Genomic DNA, 24,950 nt, shown 5'->3' on the forward strand with positions numbered 1-24,950 from the left:
TAAATTACACATGAATAGATATCCAGAGACCTGGATAATATGATATTTTAAAAAATTGAAATATTATTTTTATATTAACCACAATTTGTATTTTTCATAATTATAATAACAATAATATTTTTATCGTGTGTAATATTTTAACATAGAAATATTTAATAAGTTAAATAACGAATAAACTCTTGAATTTTAGAAAAATTTTAATAAACAATGAAGCAGTATGGGCTTTTGTTGTCAAAAATTTGCACGTAAAGTCTAATAAACTGTATATATAAACTATTTTAGTAAAATATATAAAAATATAATTAAGTATTTAATAAATCGGTTTTTATAAAAATTTAAGATTTATTCAAATCTGCTTATACATAAGTAGAGAATAAGTTGATCGATCCAATAAGAAAATAAAGATATCTGTTTTATCATCATGTTATGATACATTACAATTGTAATAATAAATACAATGCTTATTAAATTTCCAGGCAACTTTTGATATATACATGCATATACCATCAAATACGCATTGTATTGGTATAAATATATTCTAAAAGTATTTTTAAGTATATAATATTTTGTTTTTTGCAATATCATAGCATATCATATGCTGTATAGTACATAGAATTACATCAGTCTACATGTTTTCTTTCGACTTTGATCGAAGAAGATGATCCATTTTCTTAATTCTTATTGCACGGTCATTACCATTCACGCATTTAATTACATTGGTTACTCAATATAAAATAGTAAAATAAATACATATAATATTTTAATTAATTACAGATATCACGTTCTCAAAAGAAACTTACATTTAATTGATTATTTATCAAAAGACTAGTTTAGTATTAAAAAATAATATAATATTTGCACAATTAAATATAAAATCTAATTAATATTATATTTTGTTTTTAAATCAATTTAAAATTCATTTATCACCCGTTTTTTATGTGATATAGATATATATCACCATCATTTCAATTATAATGTGATTTTTGTATATGTATTTATAGATGAAATAGACTTAATAGCTTACAAAGAGATAATTAATATTATTTATACAAAATATACAAATAGAATATGTGAAACAAAGGTAAAAATTATTTTTCACATGCATACGACGTTCTCTTTGGATACGCGCGATTTAATTACTGAAAGCGTTTGATATGCAAACTACAAACAATTGTAGTGTATCATCATCTGTGAGGGCAATTGATCTCTGTTTGTCGAAACAAACGACAATGTATTGATCGAAATCTGAAACGAAATAATAAATTGTTAATATTAATCAACACAATTATATATCTTCATAGTCATAAATAATAAACGGGATATAACTATATCTAGTTTACTATTATACGCATAATTTCTCAGAACGTAAATACTTTTTTCTATTCGATTACTATGCGCTTATATATATTTTGCTGTATAACGGCAACACTGAATTCATGTACGCAATTATTATAATAATCACGTATGCACACACACAGAGCGGAATGGAACAGCTTGGAATGGAAAGTAATACTAGCAGTTCAAGATAAGTAAGTTATATATACGTAGTCAATAAATAAGATAATACGAGCAAAAAATATAGCCGGTCTAATAATAATAATAATAATAATATTTGTGTCAATAAATACCTGTTTGGATCATCCTTAAGGTCAAAACCGTCAATCTTAACGATGTTCCACTCGACTCTGGGGCCCTTGGAATAACTGAATGATATCTATGGAAATAATAATTTATGATTTGTATACATGCCAATATGGAATATTTTATTTTTTCTTTCAAGTATCGGTAAACATGCAACCTTATATTTTTTATCGAGTAAGGATACAATATTGAAATACCTGTTCGTGAAATGTATCGTTGTTGAGAAATTTCATCGGTTCAAGATGGGAGTGAAATTGTTCGACAACCGTAAGCTGTTTTTTCAAAAGATGTTCAATTATGTAACCCATTGTCACGTCATCGGGAAGTCTGATTCGATCACCAACCGTTATAAATTTTCCACCTCTGTAAAAACATGTGGAGGAATTATTTTAAATATAATTTATGGTGTTTTCACGACTTAAATTTTAAAAAATTTATCATATGTCCTAATGAGTTTAGTAAGTTCAAAAAACGCCATCGATTGAAAAACTTTAAGTATAAAAGTTATATAATATAGCTCACAAATCGATGGCTGGGTAACGACATAATGCTAATGGCACGAAATATTACAGTTTGCAGCTCACAAAGCTAAATTTTATTAATAGTACTTTTTAATCAATATATCAGAAAAATTTTAAAATATCCATTATGATAAAACTTGCTTGGAAATGGAAATCAATTAAATGTTTTTGCGATAAGAGATTTCAACTAATATAATTTATTTCTACAATTATACTTAATATTTTAACGGCTTGGTGAAATTTTTTTATTTTATTTTTTTTTTTTCATGAATTAATTTTACAAATTCAGCCATATAATCAATCATTCATTCAATTGACATCTAATCAATTTATATAGATAATAATGATAATATAAGTATAATGTTTTTAAGTTTTAAAAATTTATAAATTAATTAAAAAAAAAAAAAAAAAAAAATGAAATTGAAAAATTTTTTTAGTCGTTTTTACGGAGATAAAAATTTTCATGGTGCCAATTAAAAGTGAATTTATGAAATAAATAGTCGAGTGTGGTGGTTGCCGGTTGCCGGTTGCCGGCGACACGCTTAATTAACATTTTCTGTTCGGATTGGGTCGTCCGTTTGTTTGTGCGCTGGCGGAGGGACGCAAGCTCATTAGCAAATACCTCAGTCGGATTCTCGATCGTCTCAATTCTCCCTACCTCACCCTTTTATACCCGAGTGTGTGATTTGGCCTCGGTTGGTTATATCTACAGTGATGGTTCGTCGTATCTAAGAGGTCTTTTTAATTGGCCAGATTAGTTGCTTCAGCACCGAAATCGCCTCGTCCACCCCTTCTAAAGAATAGCTTATTATTATTGAGTACGCAATTCAGTAGAGCTCTCTGTCGCGTAGATTTCAAGCGCTTTATACTATTTTTATTATCTTTTCTCTTGCAACCGGTCGTTCAGTCTCTCATCTCATGTACGTTCTCACCGGATCTGAGAGAACCGATCGCGTCCTTTCGGCTTTTCTAACATAAAAGTCGAGTAAAAAAAAAAAAAAATATAAAAAAATAACAATCTGAACCAACAAATCCACCGAGAATATCGGCCTCGTTAAAATACCAACCGTCGAAATCGAAATTTTGGGATCAAGTACAAGTTAAACTTAGTATGTCCGTCTGTCTGCCTTCCTACCTCTGTATATATATATTTCTACATTAAAAACTACGTTAATAATGTGACTTTGACAGTGTCATGGCATTGCTTTTTGTTAATCGTTAATAAGACCCAACCAAACTCAACTCTAACTCACTTTCGTCACCAGTTATTTCACGTATTTTAGCAAACAATAATAATAAATAAAGAGCATATAATATAAGATCAGTATAATTTATCAAAAGTCCATTTAATTGTTTTAAATACTGAAGAAGGCTCTTTATATTGAATAGATTTTTTATTAAGGATAATTGACGGTTGCCGGTAATAGCAAAATAACTAATTGAGCAAAAATAAATATTATTTTTATAAAAACTAGTTGAGGCAATAAATTAAAGTTGTTTAATTTAAAAGTTTATTTGCATAGAGTTTAAAATTCATGTTGACAATAAATTGAAATGTCTTGTTCGATATAAAGAAAAACTTTAAACGTGCTTCGATTGACAAGTATCGTCTGTATGGTCTGTATATACGTATTACCATTAGGTTCTGTACGTAATTATGTTGTAAGTCTGCAGAAAGGCGGCAGGCTTAAAATGTTGATCCACAGGATTGGAGCAATGTCCTTTTTATACATATAATATCTGTTAGTAGTTATTCTCAAGGTGATTCTTGCTTTGGCAATCGCAAAGCGGAACGGTCGACGTCTCCTCTTGTTCCTCTTGTTCCTCTTGTTCCTCTTGTTCCTCTTGCTACTGCCACTGCCACTGCCACTGCCATGTGTATACTTGAATAATCAACTTTAACATTGTGTTGTGGTGTGGCTTTTAGCTTGAGGGGCACAACGTGAGAACGCGAGCGGTCCTCCCCTTTATTACCGACTACGTAACTTGCTTCGTTGCCCGTGATAATTGCCACCGTGAGGAAATACCACGTCCGTCAGAAAACGTAATTCTGCGCTGATAATCTCGTTTTTTTTTTAATTTTTTTCACATTCAATTATAGAGGCTGCATGTATATCATGTTAATAATTCATTAATACACCTTGTGCATATGTTGCCAATAACCTTGAATTTTTATTCAGTTGTTTTATTTTTTATTTTTTTTTAATGCACTCATGTCTCCCAATTAATTAAATGCAAAATATTTAACTTTTATCGATAAAGCTAAATGTACCCACAGCAAATTCGTAAGTGGTTATGCCTATTAAAATATCTGCGGTGGACAGGTTCAGCTTAATTTATTTACCGCGATTGAATAATTAAAATAAACCATTAACAATATAGTTGATTATTTTTTAGCCAATAATCATATGTGCATCTTTTTTAATTTTTTCTAACAATCCATCTCAAAAAATACAATGGAAATAATAATATATACTTGAAATACTATATTAGACATATGTTTATTCTGTAGTTTCGCAAATAAATTGCCCAGATGTTTAAAATTTTTCTTTTTTTTCTTTACAATTAAAATGTAGCCACAAACGATACATAGAGAAATAGAAAATCCACTGAAAATGATAATGCAAACTGCAAACCTATCCCTTGTATTTTTAGCACCATTATCAAAATATTTTATATAAAACTCACCCAGCTACGGGAACCATTTTCAGTGCCAGAGCTCGACTGATGCAAAAACCTGCCCCTCCAGTTGCGAACCAAAATTTAACTTTGCGCTGTAACAAAAAAATTAAAAAAATTATTATTAATTATTGTTTTTAACTAAAAATAATAATAATATTAATTATTATGATATCTTTACATCGATATATTAAAGTTAAGCTCTTGTGAGATAGCATATATGGTTAACCCTACTGATGAACTCAAGCTCACATTAACCGATAGCATCATCCAATATGAGACTAAACATACAATCCGGTTATTTGCGAAAGATGCTATGATCCAATATATAATGAAATACTTGTTTTATATGTTTATACTTGTTATATGCGAAACTTTTTACATTTTATATTTATATATTAATAGACTTTTTTTGTTTTGTGTTACGGTATACTATAACGAGGTAATAACTGAATTTTAAAAGCTCAAATAAGGCCGCTACCACAGAAACTTTTGCAAGTGCAGACATTGCCCATTATAACTTTCGTTAAATAAATACAGATATATTTTATCTCGTGTATTAATTTTCAATACATAGAATATGTATATTTCTGTAAAAGTGAAATTGTTATGAATAAATAATATTATTATCAAAGTAATAATGAAGGTAATGTACGTGCAAGAACGAAACTATAAACGACTTAAGCGAAAGAGCAAAAGTATCCATCTCGATGCAATAAGAGTAGCAACAGCAACAGGAACAGTAACAGCAGCAGCAGGAGCAGCAGCAGCATACCTTAGAATCCAGAGAGATATAACCGCAACGAGGCCGACACGGGTCATGAACACACACCGGGTTTATTTTCTGTACAGACATCTTTTTTATTTGGTTTTTTTTTTTTTTTTCCATATAATAGCTACATTTCCTATCAAAAATTGTTCGCTTCAACGCACCATGGGTATATTAGTTATTTTAATATGAAAATTTTTCAGTAAATGAATTCGCGTGCACGACATAACTTATATAAGTATAATGTTATTATAAAATATTAACTGAGTGAATATCAGAAAACAACAAGATCAATAAACTTTGTATGCATTAATGTAATGCAATAGCTTTTAAACGGAAATCAAGAATTTAATAACATTGTTATTTTAAGTTAGTTGGCTATTTATATTTATCTGTTTCATTGTTATCATGTAAACCAACATCAACATTTTATAAAATTATATCTTGACTATTAATGTAAACTAATTCACATCAAGTTATCATAAAAAAATAAATGAAGTATTAACATAATAAAAAACAATGCTTACAAATCGTTTGGAAGGTTCAGCTAAGCTTCCGTGTTGTCTCATAATCTCCAAAGGTGCTGGTATTGAGGGTCTACCAAGATACCAATCTTTCCGAGGATTGTAATTGTCCAGCAACCGCAAAAGACGTGGGACATTTACATAATTATCATCATCAAAATGACAAAACCATCTGAAAAATAATATAAATATTGAATAAGTTTTTTGTTTATCGATGATTACAGTTATCATCTCAATAATAAATAATTTCAAGAAAATCGATATCTTTTATGTATGAATGATAATTTAGAAAAACTTTAAGGCAATATAATATATACGAATACCACCTGTTTTACGATCTGTAAAAAATAATAATAATATATAAATCCTCAATATTTTATGCTCTGTAAGCAGGATGATGGTAAATACCCATGATATATATTTAAAATATTATACGATTATTTTTCAGTAAAAACGCTTTTGCATAAAATAAAAATAACTATCATTGAGTTATATGTATACATGGATTTACACACAAGTTTGAATATAAATTTTTTGATAAAATTTATTATGTTGATAAATAATATGATTGACGGTATAAAAGTTTGGATTAAAAAATTTTCGAGTTATATATAGTAATATTCTGCAATAGCGAATGCATGGGGAGTGGTTGGTCCCGTCGCTACCGGAAGAAGCTCGTTGACTATCGCAACAGAGTTCATTGGTACATCCGCCATCGCCACCACCACCGCCATCGTAACAGCCGCGATCTGTACCCTCACCCTATCCTCACTCTACCCCAACCCGCTCGCACGTCGCACATGCAAAACTAACTTATTTAAATTCATTTTCTTAATACATTTTAGCGCCAGCTATAAAACTACTTATCACTACTATTATATTTCAATATAAAATTAAACTTTTTCACTGTTCCAACACAGAGTACATATACTTAAAATTTATATTTTATAAATGAAATAGATCTATATGCAATAATAAAAGTATAAAAGTTTGATAGCCAGAGTATAGGATGTAATTCATCTGAAATTTATTGTATATCAAATATTGATGTTTCGAATGAAATCGTTGTATATTATCGCAGAGTAATCAAATATATTTTGATATTATATTTTATATTTAATGATAAAACTATCATGTAACAAAAATGTAATAATTATTTTTTACTGTTATTATTATTATTCGTTCAAAACATTTCAAATCGAATGTGGTATTAAATTTTGCTGCCTACTTTCACTCCAATTTTTTTTTTTTTTTAATGACTAATGCTTATATCAAATTTCAAGTGGAATAAAAGTCATAACACTGATCACGATTAAACTGGATTGATATACACATTTTATGATAAAAAAATAGTATAAAAAAAAAAATTATTAGTTTGCGTATATAAAGGATGTGGAGTACACAGCAAAGACGCAATATAAGGGACAATAAGGAGCAATGGTATGGGGATTGAAAGTATCAGGGAGAGAGGGAGGCAACGAACCGCGTCATACGATCGCTAGCGAGGCTAGTGAGGCTAGTGAGGCTAGTATCAGGTGCAAACCAGTTCTTGCACGACCACGAAACCACACCGTGCCGGGTAAATCTTCAAATAGCGACATGCACGCAACTCATATCATGGACCGAGAGAAACTCTTTAATATTTTGCCATCTAGATGAAAAACGAATGTTGTATGCGTCTGCTCGTGTATCTCATCATCTTTTATGTATATATGCATTATTACAACTCAACTTTCATGTCATCATGAGGATGAGGATGAGGATGAAACTGCTTATATATTTATTTTCTTTTATATTCTATTATATATGTTATTTCCATCAATACTCTTTAACTTTATCTGTAGTAAACTATTTTTTTATATTAATTTTATCAATGGTTATGATATTTATAATAAAGTCATAAAAGACGGTTCTCAAGAGTCACATAACACATAAGTTATATTATTGATGGGTGTGTGCTATACTTATCACATATGCCGTTGACTTGTTATATGATGAAGCGCCGCGACACGCTTGTGTCATTCATTACGTATTATATATACATATATGTATAATAAATTTATTGAGCAAATTAATGTATATACATGTGACAAGATGTATGATTAAAGAGTTTTTTTAATTTTAATATTAATATTATTTTCAATAAAAAAAATTTTGCTGTCAAAATAAAAAATTATCAATTAAATTTATTGCCTTGAGACAAATAAACTTTTTTTTCGGCATATTATAAAATAAATTACAAGTTCGAGTACTAAAAATTATAATAAAACATATTATATATGTAAATTGAATATGAAAAAGGTTTTTTTTATAAAAAATAAAAATAATAATTTTGATTCGTGTTTTATGCATGTGAGTAAAGGTCCGTGTGATGAGTATTATAAATGATGACAATGTGTCAGGAATGTAATAAGAAAAAAATAACTCGAGCAACTAACCGCGCTGCCTGTCGGAGGTATTACACAGAAAAAAAAAAAAAAAAAAAAAAAAAAAAAGGATTGAATGAAAAATAAAAAAAAAAAGTGGTGTACATTCAGGAAGAGTTGAGCGAACAGAAATAAGGGATATGGCATCTCTTGGTCTTCTCTAAAACACTTATTACGTGACATTACCATGCAACGGCTTACAAGTCACGCAAGATCTACTCCGTGGAATTGCGTACCTTGCCGCTACACGTGTATTTTGCCGAACGAAAAAATAACTCAATTTTTAGTTTATTTTTCATCCGGTACGAATAATATATAACATACTTAATATATAATTATCGTATAGCTGTTGTCATTATAAATTTTGTTATTATTATTATTTGTATCGAGTAAATAAAAATTTATATGGATACAAATATCAGGTATCAGAATAATCGTCTTAAAATTATAGAGGTATTTATTAAATTTTCTAAGAATAATTAATACATACTGGGAAAATACCACCAGTATATTAAACTTGTGTTATCTGCAAATTCAAAAAATCAATCAACCAACTTTATTTTTATAAAGCGAAATTGTATTAATAAAAAAACTTATTAATATAGAGCATTATCACGTTACACACAATAACCACCGTATAAATTTATCTATAAAACCGCCGTAACTTTAACTATAAAAATGTATGTGTGTGTAACCCGCATGTGACATTTGAAACACTATACCGCCAAGCGTGTTCTACTCACACAGTATATTTTAAATTTTCTCTTTTATTATATACATCATATATGTACGTATTACATAGACATTCTTAAACATCTTAGACAAGACCAACGACGCATGATTAAATCACCGAATAGCGCGCATCCCGATTACCGGCTGCTATTTAAAAAATTTTTTTTTTTTAAATATTCCATTATTTAATAAAATTATTATAACTGTTATTTTTTTTTTTTTAATAATAGTAATTATCACAACATATATATAAATATAATAAGATTTGTTCTTACTTTTTACCGCTTTCAAGAAATGTATCCAGTTCTACAGACATCTTGCAGCACAATGCTCTCCTATTGTGAGAAGATGAGCATTTGGTATTGATCATATGACCATCTACAAATAAATTAAAAAAAAAAAAAAAAAATTCTGATTAATTGCACATCATTGGTGATCTGAATTTTTACGGCATGTAATAAATTATAAAAAATTGTATTTATTTGGGCGAGAATCTGTGTAACTTACTTGTTAAATTCTGAAAATGTGGATCGTCACGATCGGTAAAGAACCACGTCTGAAATATTTAATAAAAAAAATTTATATACCTTTTACAAATTAAGTTTTTAAAATGCAATGATTAAATTTAGATTGATTTTTTTGTAAATCATCTGAAATTTATATACATGAATTGCTTTTGTCCATTTAAAACATCTGTTTCTTATATGCCGTAGTTTTTAGTAATGAACGTACCACCACCATCATCATCATCATCATCATGATAATCATCAGTAACACGGATAAGATGATTCACCGAAAAAGCCTCGCATATTTCAGCTAATTTTTTAATGCGTATAATTGTCTCAATTATCCCATTTATTTATATAGAGTAAAGAGGAAGAACTGACGGTCGCGTTAAAAATATCATCACTATCATAAACATAATTAATTACAACAACTTTTAAGTGTACTAATATCTCTTAGCATATTATTGAAACGATTCTTATTCTTATACTTATTATTATTATAATTATAATATACACAAGATAAAAAAAAATGTAAAACAAGGTTTTTGTGAGTTTGTGAGTTTGTGAGTATGGTTGATTTAAATGATATAATGAAAAAATGAAATAACAACAGCTCACACTACTGGCCTTAGGATATCATTATATGAGTATATGAGTATATGACGCGTGCTGTACAAACCTGATCTTTGGCATCTTGAAACCACGTGGTGATTATAGCCGGTAACCGGGAATGATGATAGTGCCTTGTAGTTTTAACACTAATAAAAAGATCATTAAGGTTTGTTGATAAAGATGTTGTTGTAACTGTTGCCAGTGAAGGTGTTACAGTTGTTTCTTCGACGTCGATTAGCCTTTGCACTGGAAAATTTACACTGTGACCGTTAGTTAATCCAATTAAATTTTCTTCAGGCCACTATTTAAGAAAATCCAAAAAATAATAAATTAAATCAATACATTTATATATTTCAAATAAATTATAAAGATTATCATAATCATCACCTGTTGATGTGACATGACTGGGGAAATAACCGGTGGTGACAAAACTGCCTGATATATTAATACGGTTGCATAAACGGTAACGAGTACAAGTACAAGGGCCTGGAATCCTCGTCTTGTAATCGTCCGAGGCATTATTTTATTGATGGTGGTGGTTGTGGTGGTGATGCTGCTGGTGGTGCTGATGATGTTAATAGAAATCCCACCATCCAGCACGCCAACACTTTTTATAAATTTATAATTAACCAGCCCACTACTGTCTTTTTCGTCCTGGCGGGAGCCGTCACGGTTTTCCACTCTGTCGAGCATTAACGATGATGATAATAACACTAGTGGCTCAACATTTTTTTTCTTTTCATTTGAAAATTTACTGCAATAACAGCAATAACTGCAATAACTGCAACTGCTACTACTAACTGACGAAAACAATAAAAACAATACACTCATAACGTACTCACGCTCACGCGTCCAACTAACAACTACGACAACTACTACACCTAAACTTTTATCTGTCCCGATCAACAATCTATTTTATAACTTTATATTATTGATTTATTCAAATTCATCAAATATTATTATTATTATTATTATTATGTCATTTAAGTTATTTAATTATCAACCTGACTAAAAAATAGTTTTTACAGTAAATTATTGTTATTTTTTTCATCATCCTCATCATTTTCACTTTATTTCAATAATAGTATTTAAAGTTATTGATATTTATTTGATTTACACATAAACATATTAACTGTCACAAATAATTTTATAATAAAACTTGGATACACTGGTTGTTAAATTGCCCGCTATTTATTTAAGCTACTGGTTATACCTGATAATAATAGGACACAAAAATTACTAATTGATGATGAATTAAAATATAAGTAAATAAATATTGCAACAACTCGTGACGGCTGACTGCTAACTGCTGACTGTTGACTGGATGAAAGCAACGAAGCAACTGGCAGCTGGTTATTGGGACTGGGGAGTTGGGGACTGGAGACTTGGGACACCAACTACCGAGGGACAGTTAGTTCGAGTCGTTCGAGTTACACTGGCTGGTATACAAGTATTATATATGTATATATAGTAGTAATACAACAAGACACAAGACATTATATATGAATGTATGTGAGTAAAGTGTGTAAACATTGGCAGGGCTGATGATATTGGTGTTTAGTTGCTGCTGGTCTGCTGGTGTCCTGGTGGTGGTATCCAGTGGTATCACTATAAATCCTATAATGCTGTAGTAAAGAGTAAAGTAGTTAGTGGTGTGTAGAGCAGTGTAGAGCACACTGAGACTGAGCTGATCTGTAGTCTGTAGCATCACTAGCATCTGTAGAGAAGAGAGAATCAACATTAAACATAAAGATATGTAAAACTAAAACACTAACATAAGTAGAATAGTAGGGATGAAAAGGTGGTTGGGGCGTTCGAAAGAACCAATCACGATCAAGGACGTCTTCAACAACATGTGCGAGAGAGAGTGAGAAAATTAACTGTGCGCGTGCGTTTATTTCATATATTTTTTGAACGATCTTGTGATGATACTTGTTATTATTATTATTATAAAAGCTTAAATAATAACAATTAATTGTATTCAACAAAATTTTTATTATATTGTAGGACACATTTACATAGCTAGTTAAATCTATTAAGTATGGGAATATGTATATATATATATATATAAATATGTACATTTGTACAGTAATAATAATAATAATAATTAAATGTGAATGATAATCACAACGTGTGTCACATTAATGTAATTAATATTAACTTATTAAACACTAAATGAAATATATAATAATATTAATATTAATAATGAACGCGATCAAGGCTCATGAGATAATGATAAAAAAAAATATTAAAAAAAAAAAAACACAATTTTTCTTCACGTTGCTTTTCGACGTAATAATACAATACTGTTATATAATTTTATGGCTGGGCCCAGTCGTAGACCTAAGAGTGATACCAGATCTTCTTGTGTCAACATTAAAAATGCTTCACCATCGATACTCTAAAAATGAACAAAAAATATTATATATTATATAATTATAAGTATTATTATTATTATTATTTGAATAATTGTCAATTATTTTAGTATGTCTTACATGTTTACGGAAAATGCTGCCTACTTCTTTGCAATTGGGAACACTTGCAATAAACTTAATTACTTCTTCATTGGACCATCTTCGAGGATTGGTATTCTGTTTAGCGACTACACGATTCAAAGCATTACTGTGTTTAGCCCATATGTGTGGAGCATCTGGTAGAGGATTGTATCCAGGATTGTAGACAGATTGATAAATTTCAGTACGAAGTTGCTTGTCCGGAATATTATTGGAGCAATATAAATTTGCAGTTGGAGCAGGTGTCCCTGGTGTGGTTGTATCCGTAACAGGCAATGAAAAATTAGGTTCTTCAGAAACATGCCGTCTAGATAATAAATTAATTAAAATTTATAATACAACATTTAATTGTTAAAACAAAAATAATTATTTTTTTTTCATACTTTTTACGGCGTTTTCTTGCAGGTGGTGGTGCCACATCGTCATCATCAGTCTGTCCTGCATCACTGTGATGATAATTGTGCTTAGAAAATTTTTTCGATCTACAAGTGTAACAAGGAAAAAAATAAAAAATTAATAATGTTAAATAAATAAATATATATAATAAATTTATTAAATAATTATAAACAACAAACCTCTCTGATGTTTCCAAACGTTGATCAGATTCATCATTTTCATAATCCTCGAGTTTTATATCCTTCTCTAATTTCAATGGTTTGCAATTTATTGGAGAATGTTTTCCCGATTTGTCCCCAGAGGTTTTAATTTTTTCTGATTTTTCAATTTTCAGTATTATGTCATACGATGGTGATGACGGTGAATCTTCATCATAATCACAAATTTCATGCTTAACATTGAGACGATCGGATACCATTCGAATTTTATGTAAATTTTGAGCAGAGTAAGGACAACCTGATGCTGAATTATGTGTAGCGAATTTAGGTCCTTTGACGTGGCCGATACCTCGGCAACCAGGAGTACCACATTCTGTGCGTTCATTAAGCAATTCTGGAGCTAAATAGAAACAAAAAAAAATTCAATTAACAAATTAAATATTATTATTATTATTATTATTATTATTATTATAACTTACTTAAAGGAGGTTCTAATGGATGTCCAGTTTTTGAGCACCAAGTCATTGGATGTATATCTGGTGAATCATCATCAATCCAGTAAGAATAACTCTCTTGCCATCCATCAAAGCGAATTTTTACCCTGTTAATAATTATCATTGATATTGATTTATTTTTTAAGATAAAAAATTTAAATTTTAAATAAATAAAACTTACATATGGTCTTTGACATCTTCAATTGTTGCTACTCGAATTAATTGTGGAACACGTCGATCAACTGCTTCCAATTTCATTCCTCGTTTAAAACCTAAAGGAGCTCTTTGCTTAAAAGCTCTAGCAGGTGCCGCAACCGAGCGTGTCTCTCGTAAATATGCATCCCAAGTAAATGATTTAGAGTCTTTGTAATCTAAACGAAAAAAAAAATTATATATATATATATATATATATATATATATATATATATATATATATATATTAGTTAGTTATTTATTAAATAATTATGTGTAAAAATATTAGTAATAAATTTACGGTTTGGTGGCGTAAGACTGTGTCCATACTGATGACACCATCCTACAGGATGAATATAAGGTGAATTTGGATAAGCCCAATAATCGTAGACTTCATCCCAAGAATCAAAGTGCACAAGAATTCGTGAATCCATAACACCAGCTATACTTGCGACGCAGACCGAAGGCGAGTGCTTTCTATCTACTGCTTCTAACTTCATTCCAACTCGGAATCCAACTGGTGCAAACACCGTCTATTTAAAAAAAAAACAAATTTAATAAATAAATTTAATTACTTTATTTTATACTACAACAGAGTTTAAAAATGAATACAACTTACACTTTTATGATTCGCAAAAGCAATTTTTGGTGCTGGAGTTGCTTTACAAGTCTTAAGATAAGCATTCCAATTAAAATTACTTGGAACGTATCCTTTTGGTGGATTTAATCGATGTCCGTGTTTTTCCGACCAACCAACCGGAAAAATATCCATACTGTCAGCATTTACCCAAAAATCAAAATTTTCAGGATATCCATCAAAATGCAAACGTACTCGATAACCTATTGAACAATAAATTTAATATTTTATATGACGGATTATTTTAATTGTTTATAAATTTATAAATAAATAAAATTTACCAACTACTTCGAATACTGTTAGTACACAGTAACGCGAAGGATGTTCAGGATCAATTCCTTCGAGCTTCATACCGACTCTGAACAAATTTTTTCCATACGGGAATGGATCTCTAAATAGTTTAAGTGGTGCTGGCTTTGCTTTAGTGTACTCCAAATATTTAGCCCATGAAAAACCGTGTTTTCCTGTTTGCCAAGGATACTGAAAAAATTTATAAGAAAAAAAGAACATAAATATATATTACATATACAATAAAATATTTGATAATATACCTTTGGTTCTGATGCCGGTTCATTACTGACGTTACTACCACTTTGTCGACTTGTTTCATCCAAGTTATTAATAGATGTATCATCATCTGATTCAATCTTTGGCGTCAGTAGTGGAGGATCATGTTTTATTTCAATCGGTTCCTTTTTGTCATCTTTCTGTTTATCTTGTTGTTCTTGTTCTTCCTGTCCTTGTTCTTGTTCTTGTTCTTTTTCTTGTTGTTGCTGTTGCAGTGCTTTTGCTGTTTTTTCTTGCAATAATTTTTTTCGCTTTCTTTTTGCTTTTAAATCTCTAGATATCATAATTCACAAAATATATAAGCAATTACGAAAAAATCTATATAATTAAATAAATAAATAAAAAGAAAAACAAAACTAACCTAGCTTCCTTTTCTCGACGTAGTTGAATTTGTTTATTATCTTCTATAATTTCAGAGCACGCTGGACTACAAGATATTGGACTTTCAAATTCGGCGGCCAGTCCATAACAACCACAACTTTCACAACAGTATAGGGTGTCATTTGAAGGTGCAAAGGATACAGCAGTACGACTTTTCTTATCTTCACCTGTTAATATGTATTATAATATATATATATATATATAAATTGTATTATGTTATTTGTAAATATACGTACTTTTCTTTTCGGTGGTAACAGTGGTTACGGTAATTGCTGGTGCTGGTTTCAAAGAATTTTGGGGTGATAAACAGACATTTTCCTTATCACCGATGTTGTTGTGTTTATCTTGTTTGGAGTTATCTTCATCAACGACTTCCATTAGCCCAAACTCGTTAATGCAAAACTACACGAGATGTGCATAAAATTCAATTTAAAATATATATTTATACGTAATTATTGATAAATAAGATAAATAATAAAATTACCTTAAGGGTACTTCCAGGTAAACTTCCAACACCATCTTTCCATTCCAAAGCTTTGTTTACGTCAAAATTTGGATCGTTGTGATGATGACGATGATTATTATTATTATTATTATTATTGGTATTATTATTATTATTATTGTTATTATTATTATTATTGTGATATTGAGTATTATTACCATTAAGTTCTTCGGTGTGACTGTTGGATTTAATATTTTGTTTATCACCATTTGTCATATTTGAATTAACATTACTTGAAGATTTAATCATTTCAATTTTAATATCATCATCTGTTGTAGCAGTATCGGTGAAACTATTATCATTTTTGCTATTAGTATTGCTATTGATATTACCGTTACTAATATTATTATTTTTATTAGATTTTCCTATTTGACTTGTGACAACTTTAATTAAAGTTATATCATCGTCATTTTGAGACGGTTTTTTATCTCGTATATTTTTTCCCAATAACTGCGGACTATTTAATTGATCAATTATTTCACTGTCTTCAGGGCATTCTCTTGTTTTTGAAAGATTTTGTTTTTTTGGCCTTTTCTCAGTAGTTACCCCTGAGCCTCGTAATAAAATATTACTAATTGTTTTTTTTCTTTTTTCAGTATGGCTTTCATCAATTTTATTACTATCATTATTATTCGGTATTGGTGTAATGACCGCTGAGTCTGGATTTTCGGTTATTTTAATCCCATCTGACGTTGGTGGTGATGATGATGATGATGATGATGATGATGATGATGTTGATGTTGATGTTGATGAACTGACATTAATTTCAGTACTTTTATTGAATAGACTTATTTTTTTTATTGGATGAAGAGGTGGAGGATTATTTGACGATGTTGACTTAGAAGATTCTCGTAATACTTAAATGAAAATAATATAATAATTTATTAAAATACGACTGTGAACATTTGCTTAAAAAACAAGATAATAAAATAATATGTTTTATTAAATTTATGGCTTACCTGTTATAGCTCCTTTGCTAGTGTTGCTGTTGCTGTTGCTGCTGCTGCTAGTGGTATTGCTGTTGTTATTATTGTTATTACTAATCTCTACACTACTATTGACTTTGCCACTGGTCACTTTAAGATTAAATACGCTTTGTTGTTTTGAAGATTCTGTGATACCCTGCTGTGATATAGTTACTGGTAACAAAAAATTTGTAACATTTTTTACTTGTGGTCCTACTGCTGTTGTCGTTGTCGTTTGGCCCAGTATTGGTACTGGAGCAATTACCAACTTTTGTTTTGGTAAAAGTGTCTGGTTAGTTGAACCAATTCCTATCAATAACAAAAAAAAAAAACAATAATAATAATAATGATGATAAATATTATTATTTTTATTTACAAGGTAAATACCGTTTGAGAATATTTACCTGTTACTGTTGTTTTTGAAAGTGGTACTGCTGGTGTTGATGTTGATGAATCCATTATAATTGACCGATTGTCTCGTGGCTTTATGGATTTATCAAGTGTATTAATATATGATAAATTATTATTATGTTTTCCAGTTTGTTGATTAATTATCTGATTATTTGGTGAAACTGGCGGAAGTAAAGGTGGCTGAGGCGGTGGTGAGGGTGTTTTATTTAATGGCAAAATTTGTGCAGGCTTTCGCACTAATATGTGCTTTTGTACTTGAGCAGAAGTTGGAGTTGTAGTTACAACACTAGCTGTTATAGGTTGTCTTATTACATAATGCTGCTTATTTGGAGACAAACTAATTGTATGTGGGCCTTGTATGAATACTTTATTTTGAGCAGTAACAATCTAACAAAAAAATAAATTCATAAATAAAACAAAATGAAATTAATGTTTTTAATAATAGCTAACAAGCATGTAAATATGTAGCTAAATAATTCAAAAACACAGGAAAAAAAAAATAAATAAAAATTTTTAATAATTTACCGGAGCGTTAATGGGGTTAATGATGGTTGCAGTTGATGTTGTTGAGTTTACTAATTGTAAAGTAGATGATGGTATCTGCTGATTTAAAGGGGTTGAATGTTGAATTTTATTCGGTTGAATGTATACCACTGGTACAACATGTGCTGCTGCTGCTGCTGCTGGTGTTGCTGAATCATCATCGGTTACTGCTGATACTCTCTGTTGTAGTATCTCTGAGCTTGAAATATCCTCAACTTGAATTGTTTCTTCCATCCTGTTCATAAGGGTTGAATGTTTAAAATAAAATTTTATAAGAAGATAATTAAGAATTTTTGAATTAAAAGATAACAGTGAAAGTGATTTATATAAATTGTATACATGCATAATTAAACTAAAAAAAAAAAGGCGCGATTACTGAGAAATATATTTTAGTGTTACTTAAAATATTACGAATGTAATTAATGACTTTATATCTTAATATAATGAATAAAATAATAATTTAAGTGTAAAAAAAGCTTAAACTGTTAAATTTGTTTATTAAATTGGTCGAACCGTAAAAAATTTACTAATAAAATAAGCCAATAACTTTTTTATTAACTACATCACGTACTCTTATTCTTTTCTCCCACTACACCTTATCTGTTATAACAAATTTTATATATATATATATATATATATATATATATATATATATATATATATATAACATTGAAATAAAGTTTTAGTATCTAAACTAAAACTCATATAATCGTCATTAATAATAAAATTAACAAATTACATCTTGTTCTTCTTACTTCCTACCTTTTATTTTATGACAATATAAGTATTTGTATACCTATATATAATTTTTTTCTTTTAAAATTTTGATTTAAACACTAAACTCGTGTTGATCACATAACTATAATATGTATATGGAATTCGTAAGAAAAAAATTATTTAAAAGTCTATTTAATAAACATTTTATTCAAATAATATTTAATACTTAATTGTTTGAATATTACGATTAAAATAACTTTTTTTTTTTTTAATTTATTAAAAACGACTGCTCTGCATTTACATATTCCTTTATATATGTAATTAATTTTTGTCTATTAAATTTATTATTCTCCCACTAGATGACACTACATATCATTATATATATAGATATACTTTCGTATAGATTGTAAGTGAGGTAACTCAGCACACCCTAGTGACAATACATTACGACTAAAATTTGAATATAATTTTACATTATTGGTTATCTTAAATTTTTTTTGTTATTTAAATTATAATTTTATAATAATTACTTGGTACTGAAACTCGAATCAAAAGTATCAGAAATAAATATAATGAAAATAAAAACTGATAACCTTGCATTTAAAAAAGTAAAATAAACTATCCAATGTTGAAAAAATTTTTTATCAATAAATTTAAAAAATAGCTATTTACAAACTTTAATATATATAATACTTTGATTATAACCATTAATATATTTTATTTGATATGACTTATTATCACATAAATAAACATACTAGTCATACAATAATTAAAATAAAATTAAAAGTCCAATGAAAAATAACCAATAAAAAAAAAATTTAGTCGATTGATTTACTGAATGTTAAATATAAGTAATTTTTAAATATGTCACCTTTCTGATGTAAAGACTAAATTATATTAATTTTAATTAACCCATACATCAATGTTTCCTATAATGGTTGAAAACTTCAGCGAAAATATTTGGGTTTTCCTCAGTTTTTCATATCGAAATGGTGCAACGCACGTACATTTATATACTCATTTACAGATCTACAGATCTACATATCCACAGATACACGTGTAACTAAGTCATTTTTCATACTACCACAAAAATTATTATTATATTTATTAATTTTGTTAGTAATAATAATTTAATTACGATCTTACTAAAAGTTATTTGATGATGATAAAAATTTTATTTCTCATGCTACGGAAGTATATTAACTTAAAATTAAATTAATACATTCTCAATTGGTCCTAGATCATGATATATAATGTACTTTTTAAAATTTAATAATCTTTATATATTTATTGTAGTAAAGCATGTTTATATATTTTGAAACTCAAGTCATAATTAATGACCAAATAGCTACAAATTATTACATTATATTTATTTATTTATAAATATAATTTGTTATTTTTATTGGTAGCAAAAAATGGTATAACGTATTACTTGGTATGTTGTATTTCGCGCTATGCCATTACATACAATTATAACGTTTGCAAAATGGTTTAAATATTAAATGTCAATTTATAGAAATATATCTATAGTATTTTATTATCTTTACCGAACGTATATACTATTATTTTATAATATTTAAAACTATAATTTAAAGAATTAAGTACTCACATTTTAAAGTTATCAGTCGCCATCGTTTGTAACTATTGTACATACCGACACATATACACACTAAATAACCAAGTGCGTAAGCTTTGTGTAAAATTGTAAAATAATTAGTGCGCATGCGTTTTTCAATCCTTATACTACACCACTACGAACGAACATCACCCCCATGAAAGTATTTTCTACGAGTTAAAATTAAAGCCGAATTTACATTATACACAAAAGAAAAATACTGATGCATATTAAATATAATAATAATAATAATGACTATATGCCTTGATATTAATGTATTTTAAAAATAAAAAATACTATAACACTCAGTAGCAGATATTAGTTTTTTTTAAATAAAATATTAATAGGAAAAAATTTTTAAAAATACACGTCAAAAATAAAAAAAAAAATGTTTTTCTAATTACACGTAATTTGTTTATAAAAACATTAAAACTGTTGGATGTATGATACTTGAAATTTCATAATTAATAAATTAATAATGTATGATGTGTATTTTTAATAAATAATTATGTAATTAAATTAACTCAAACAACATTAAGTTACGCGCGTATTTTGTTTTCTTATTAATAAGGGAATTATATGACTAGTTATGAAAAAATAACATTATACGTAGGTGTCTCTAGCTTACAAAGTCTAAAAAATAAATTGATAGTCTATAATAATATTTACATATATGTATATAAAAAGATAAAAGTATATGAGTGTGTTAAAAAAAAAAAACTAAGAAGTTTTATTATTATTATAATTATTATCTCTTGTTTACGTGAGTTAACAACACAATTATAAAGAATGAATTGATGGTTGTTTTTAAATATAATCAGCTGTCTTTATCGTGCGGACAATGTGTGAGTGAGTGAGTGCTAATAGACTGCTATCAATACTCTATATATGTATATGTAGCTTGTCATTTTTTTGTGGCACTTTATTTGGCGCTATTCTATAAATTCTATGCAGAAATATCTGAAATGTCATGAATAAATAAATAGCAATTGACATTAAATAAAATAATTTTTAAATAGTTTTCTGTTAATTTTTACTTGTTTAATTATTTATTTAGTTAACGTCGATTAAAAATAGAGATGTCATTTATTACATCGTATTTAAGTTTGTTTATGTCGATATCTGTTGTGCGCAGTAAGATCAAGTGAACATATACCATATATACGACACATAAAATAAATATAGCAAACGTTTGTGTATTACTGGTTTTACATAAAAAGTCGTTTACTCACGTCATACTAAATATATATATCTTCCCTTTAATAATTAATAATATTATCATTAATATTGTTATTATTACATGTGATAATACTATTAGAGACGCAGTTTTTTGTTGTTGTTATTCTTTGATTTAAACAGTGTGTGGTTGTACATGAAAATATAAATATATTTTAAAAAATGGGAAATGTGACAAGTGGTGAAAATAATGATGATTTAGTGGATATTCTAAAAATTTTAGGATATATAAAAACTAAAAATGTTGAGCAAATTTTTCGAGCTGTTGATAGGGGTGATTACGTTCTACCGAGCCACAGAAGTGAAGCTTATAAAGATTTATCATGGAAGATCGGAAATATTCATCTGTCAGCACCCTGTATATACAGTAAAGTTATGGAAGGATTGTCCCTGGAGCCTGGATTAAGTTTCCTCAACATTGGCTCAGGAACTGGATATTTGAGTACCATGGCAGGATTAATTCTAAGTAAGTTATACTATAACAACAACAATAACAACAAATCTCATACATGGTTTTAATATTATTACAGAACATCATGGAACAAATCATGGTATTGAATTGAATAAAGATTGCATGGAGTATGCATACGAAAAATTAGAGGAATTTAAACAAAAGTCTTTAGCCATTGATGAGTTTGATTTTTGCGAGCCAGTATTTATCCACGGTAAATATACATAATATTATCTATTTGTTTAATTTTTAATTTAAAAATTATATTAATCATATTATTTGGTCATTACTAGGGAACTGTTTGAAAGTAGAATGTACTAGAAAATACGACAGAGTATACTGTGGTGCTGCTTGCCCAGAATCTCATGAAGCATTTATAAAACAATTTGTCAAAGTTGGAGGGATATTAGTTATGCCTTATAAAGATCATCTGCTCCGTATTGAAAGAGTTGATAAAGACAGTTGGAAACATAAAGTTATGTTACCAGTTATATTTGCTTCACTAGTTTTACCTACAGATACTAATAATAGTAGTAGTAGTAATAATAATAATAACAATAATAATAATAATCATAACAATAATAATAACCGTGATCATCACAATAACAACAATAGTGATAAAGTTGAAGATGATAGTCTTTGCCACAATACTTCACTTATATTACGTAAGTCTATTAATAATAATTCTATATTTTTTAATTATTTGAAAAGTAAATAAATATAGTTTGTTTGTTTGTTACAATAAAGCGTTTTCGGAGCCTTTGTCACTGCAAGAATTATGCCGATATAAAATTCGGTGTCAGTTACGTGAAAATATTTGGGCTGAACATCCAGAGCTAGAAAAAAAACATCCAATCACAGCAGGAGCTCATAAAGCTGCAACCAATTCATTTTCTTCAGCAACTCAATCTTCACTACAAAGATGTATTGTGCCGTTATTTGAGGAATCAAACGATAATTCATACTACAGTACTCTAAATGATGATGATGATGATGATGATGATGAAAATGATGATAATAATGATGATGATAATGAGGACGATGATGATGATGATGATGGTAATAATGATTATGATACTAACGGTGTAAATAATAAAGATAGAAGCTTGAGAATTCGTCGGCGTCAAAATCGTAAAACAAGATTATTTTTTTGTCTTGAACATCACCCTTTAGATGAACCAAACGAACAAGAGGAACACGATGAAGATGAACATGATGATGGAATAGAACAAGTTACCTCATTTCGGGTTGTAAAAAAAATATCTCCAGCTAAAAATAAGTTGAATTTATTTAAATTAGATAGTAAGAGTATTGACGATAAAGACGATAATAATAAATCCAAAGAACAAGAATTGTCGGGAAATGCTTTCCAACCGTCAACTAGTCAGTATTTATCGCAGGGATGCTCAAATAATGACAACAGTCAACAAGAACAAGACTCGAAAATAAATTCTAATGACATAGTTTTCACCTCTGCAAAAGAATCATTAGATTCGTTAACATGTGATTCAAATTATAAAATCAATAGTAATAATCATCTTGATGAAGAAATAATGCAAGTTGACAAAGAACATGAACAATTATCTGAGGAAAATTCACCCGTTGTAGATGACAGTCAGTCCGTTGAGCAAAAAGCCTCGATATTAACTAATATAAAATTATTAGAACATAGCAGCGATGTTGACGATGATGATGATGATGATTCTTCAATGGAATGGTTGAATTCAATAAAACCCCGACATCAGCAGCAAACTAATAAATCGGGGATACCCGATTATTTAAATAACACTGAGAGTCATCCATCGTTATCGAAGCGGTCAAAGGTTAATAACATTGATAACAACGATAACAATTATGGCAATTCACAGCAGAACTGCAACCATCATAATCAACCACGAGTTTGTGCTTATATTGTCGATATAAAATCATTATCTTCTCACATGAAAACAAAAATATCGCAATTACCTTTGCCGATATCATTACGATTATTCATTAATTATAACCGTTCCTTGTAAAAATATACTTGTACTGTTATTTGTATATTAATACAAACTTAAATATTTCGATTAATAAAAATACGTATACAATCGTTATTGGTATTAAAATTATATTATCATTATTATAATCATCATCAACGATATCGTAACTTGGTGATATAAAACAACGACAAATCAAATTTTTTTAGAAAATAATACGCGGTCTATATGGATATATTTAAATTTATATCAAATTTTGGTTTTCTTACTTGTATCATCTAGTTATATTATTTTTATATTATAAATAAATATATTGTAATTTGGGTAATATATATATAAAAAAAGGTGTGTCAGGGTTTGCGTACGAATACCATGTAGTAGTATTAGTAGTAGTCGCAGTACTAAATTCTTATAGCCATACGCGCCTTTGTTCCATCATTGTATTTGCGCGTGTGCACCCGGTTTCACCCTTCTCGTATATATTCTATAATAAAATATATTTAATACTAAAAAATGATAAGTATTTATTGTACATCCAGTAACCCTGTCACTTTCAGTAATTTTAAGTGCTGTATAATTTTCGTAATACTTTTAAAATATGTAGATCTTAAAGTCGTAAGTCGTAAAGTATGTGTTGATACAATCCACTAGCTTGTCAATGAATTCCGGAGGAGAATCAGTTATATGGGTGAAATAATTTTAAGTATATAGCACACAAGTATCATACGTAGAGATAGAGATAGAGATAATACAATTATAAAAGTTTATTATTTATGGTTAATATAA

General features: G+C 28.7%; 3 protein-coding genes across 6 annotated transcripts; 1 reads left to right on the forward strand and 2 right to left on the reverse strand.

Annotated features, from left to right (window-relative positions):
• Positions 1-1,029: 1,029 nt before the first annotated feature.
• Positions 1,030-12,048, reverse strand: LOC130667542 (fringe glycosyltransferase). The gene is made up of 9 exons (XM_057469189.1): positions 10,798-12,048; positions 10,478-10,711; positions 9,800-9,848; positions 9,568-9,670; positions 6,138-6,306; positions 4,851-4,936; positions 1,839-2,004; positions 1,629-1,714; positions 1,030-1,245 (listed from the first exon to the last, which is right to left on the reverse strand). The coding sequence occupies exons 1-9, from the start codon at positions 11,239-11,241 to the stop codon at positions 1,185-1,187; spliced, it is 1,398 nt and encodes a 465-aa protein (XP_057325172.1). The 5' UTR covers positions 11,242-12,048; the 3' UTR covers positions 1,030-1,184.
• A 360-nt stretch (positions 12,049-12,408) lies between these two features.
• Positions 12,409-20,640, reverse strand: LOC130667541 (lethal(3)malignant brain tumor-like protein 3). 4 transcript variants are annotated; one of them, XM_057469187.1, is made up of 18 exons: positions 20,496-20,640; positions 18,152-18,404; positions 17,620-18,013; positions 17,210-17,524; positions 16,409-17,107; positions 16,233-16,282; positions 15,985-16,150; positions 15,729-15,915; positions 15,352-15,640; positions 15,082-15,280; positions 14,783-15,003; positions 14,465-14,696; positions 14,153-14,342; positions 13,957-14,078; positions 13,499-13,877; positions 13,307-13,405; positions 12,906-13,230; positions 12,409-12,811 (listed from the first exon to the last, which is right to left on the reverse strand). In XM_057469187.1, the coding sequence occupies exons 1-18, from the start codon at positions 20,516-20,518 to the stop codon at positions 12,686-12,688; spliced, it is 4,269 nt and encodes a 1,422-aa protein (XP_057325170.1). In that variant the 5' UTR covers positions 20,519-20,640; the 3' UTR covers positions 12,409-12,685. The 4 variants fall into 4 exon arrangements, with proteins under 4 accessions (XP_057325170.1, XP_057325167.1, XP_057325168.1 ...); XM_057469184.1 differs by having other exon boundaries at positions 16,233-17,107; XM_057469185.1 differs by lacking the exon at positions 20,496-20,640 and adding an exon at positions 18,932-19,082 and having other exon boundaries at positions 16,233-17,107.
• A 560-nt stretch (positions 20,641-21,200) lies between these two features.
• LOC130668932 (uncharacterized protein DDB_G0287625-like) lies at positions 21,201-24,217 on the forward strand. Its single transcript, XM_057471477.1, has 4 exons — positions 21,201-22,203; positions 22,268-22,402; positions 22,482-22,853; positions 22,936-24,217. The coding sequence occupies exons 1-4, from the start codon at positions 21,900-21,902 to the stop codon at positions 24,201-24,203; spliced, it is 2,079 nt and encodes a 692-aa protein (XP_057327460.1). The 5' UTR covers positions 21,201-21,899; the 3' UTR covers positions 24,204-24,217.
• The last annotated feature ends 733 nt before the right edge of the window (positions 24,218-24,950 follow it).

Source organism: Microplitis mediator, chromosome 5 (assembly GCF_029852145.1).
Source record: "Microplitis mediator isolate UGA2020A chromosome 5, iyMicMedi2.1, whole genome shotgun sequence".
In the NCBI taxonomy this organism is placed as follows: domain Eukaryota; kingdom Metazoa; phylum Arthropoda; class Insecta; order Hymenoptera; family Braconidae; genus Microplitis; species Microplitis mediator.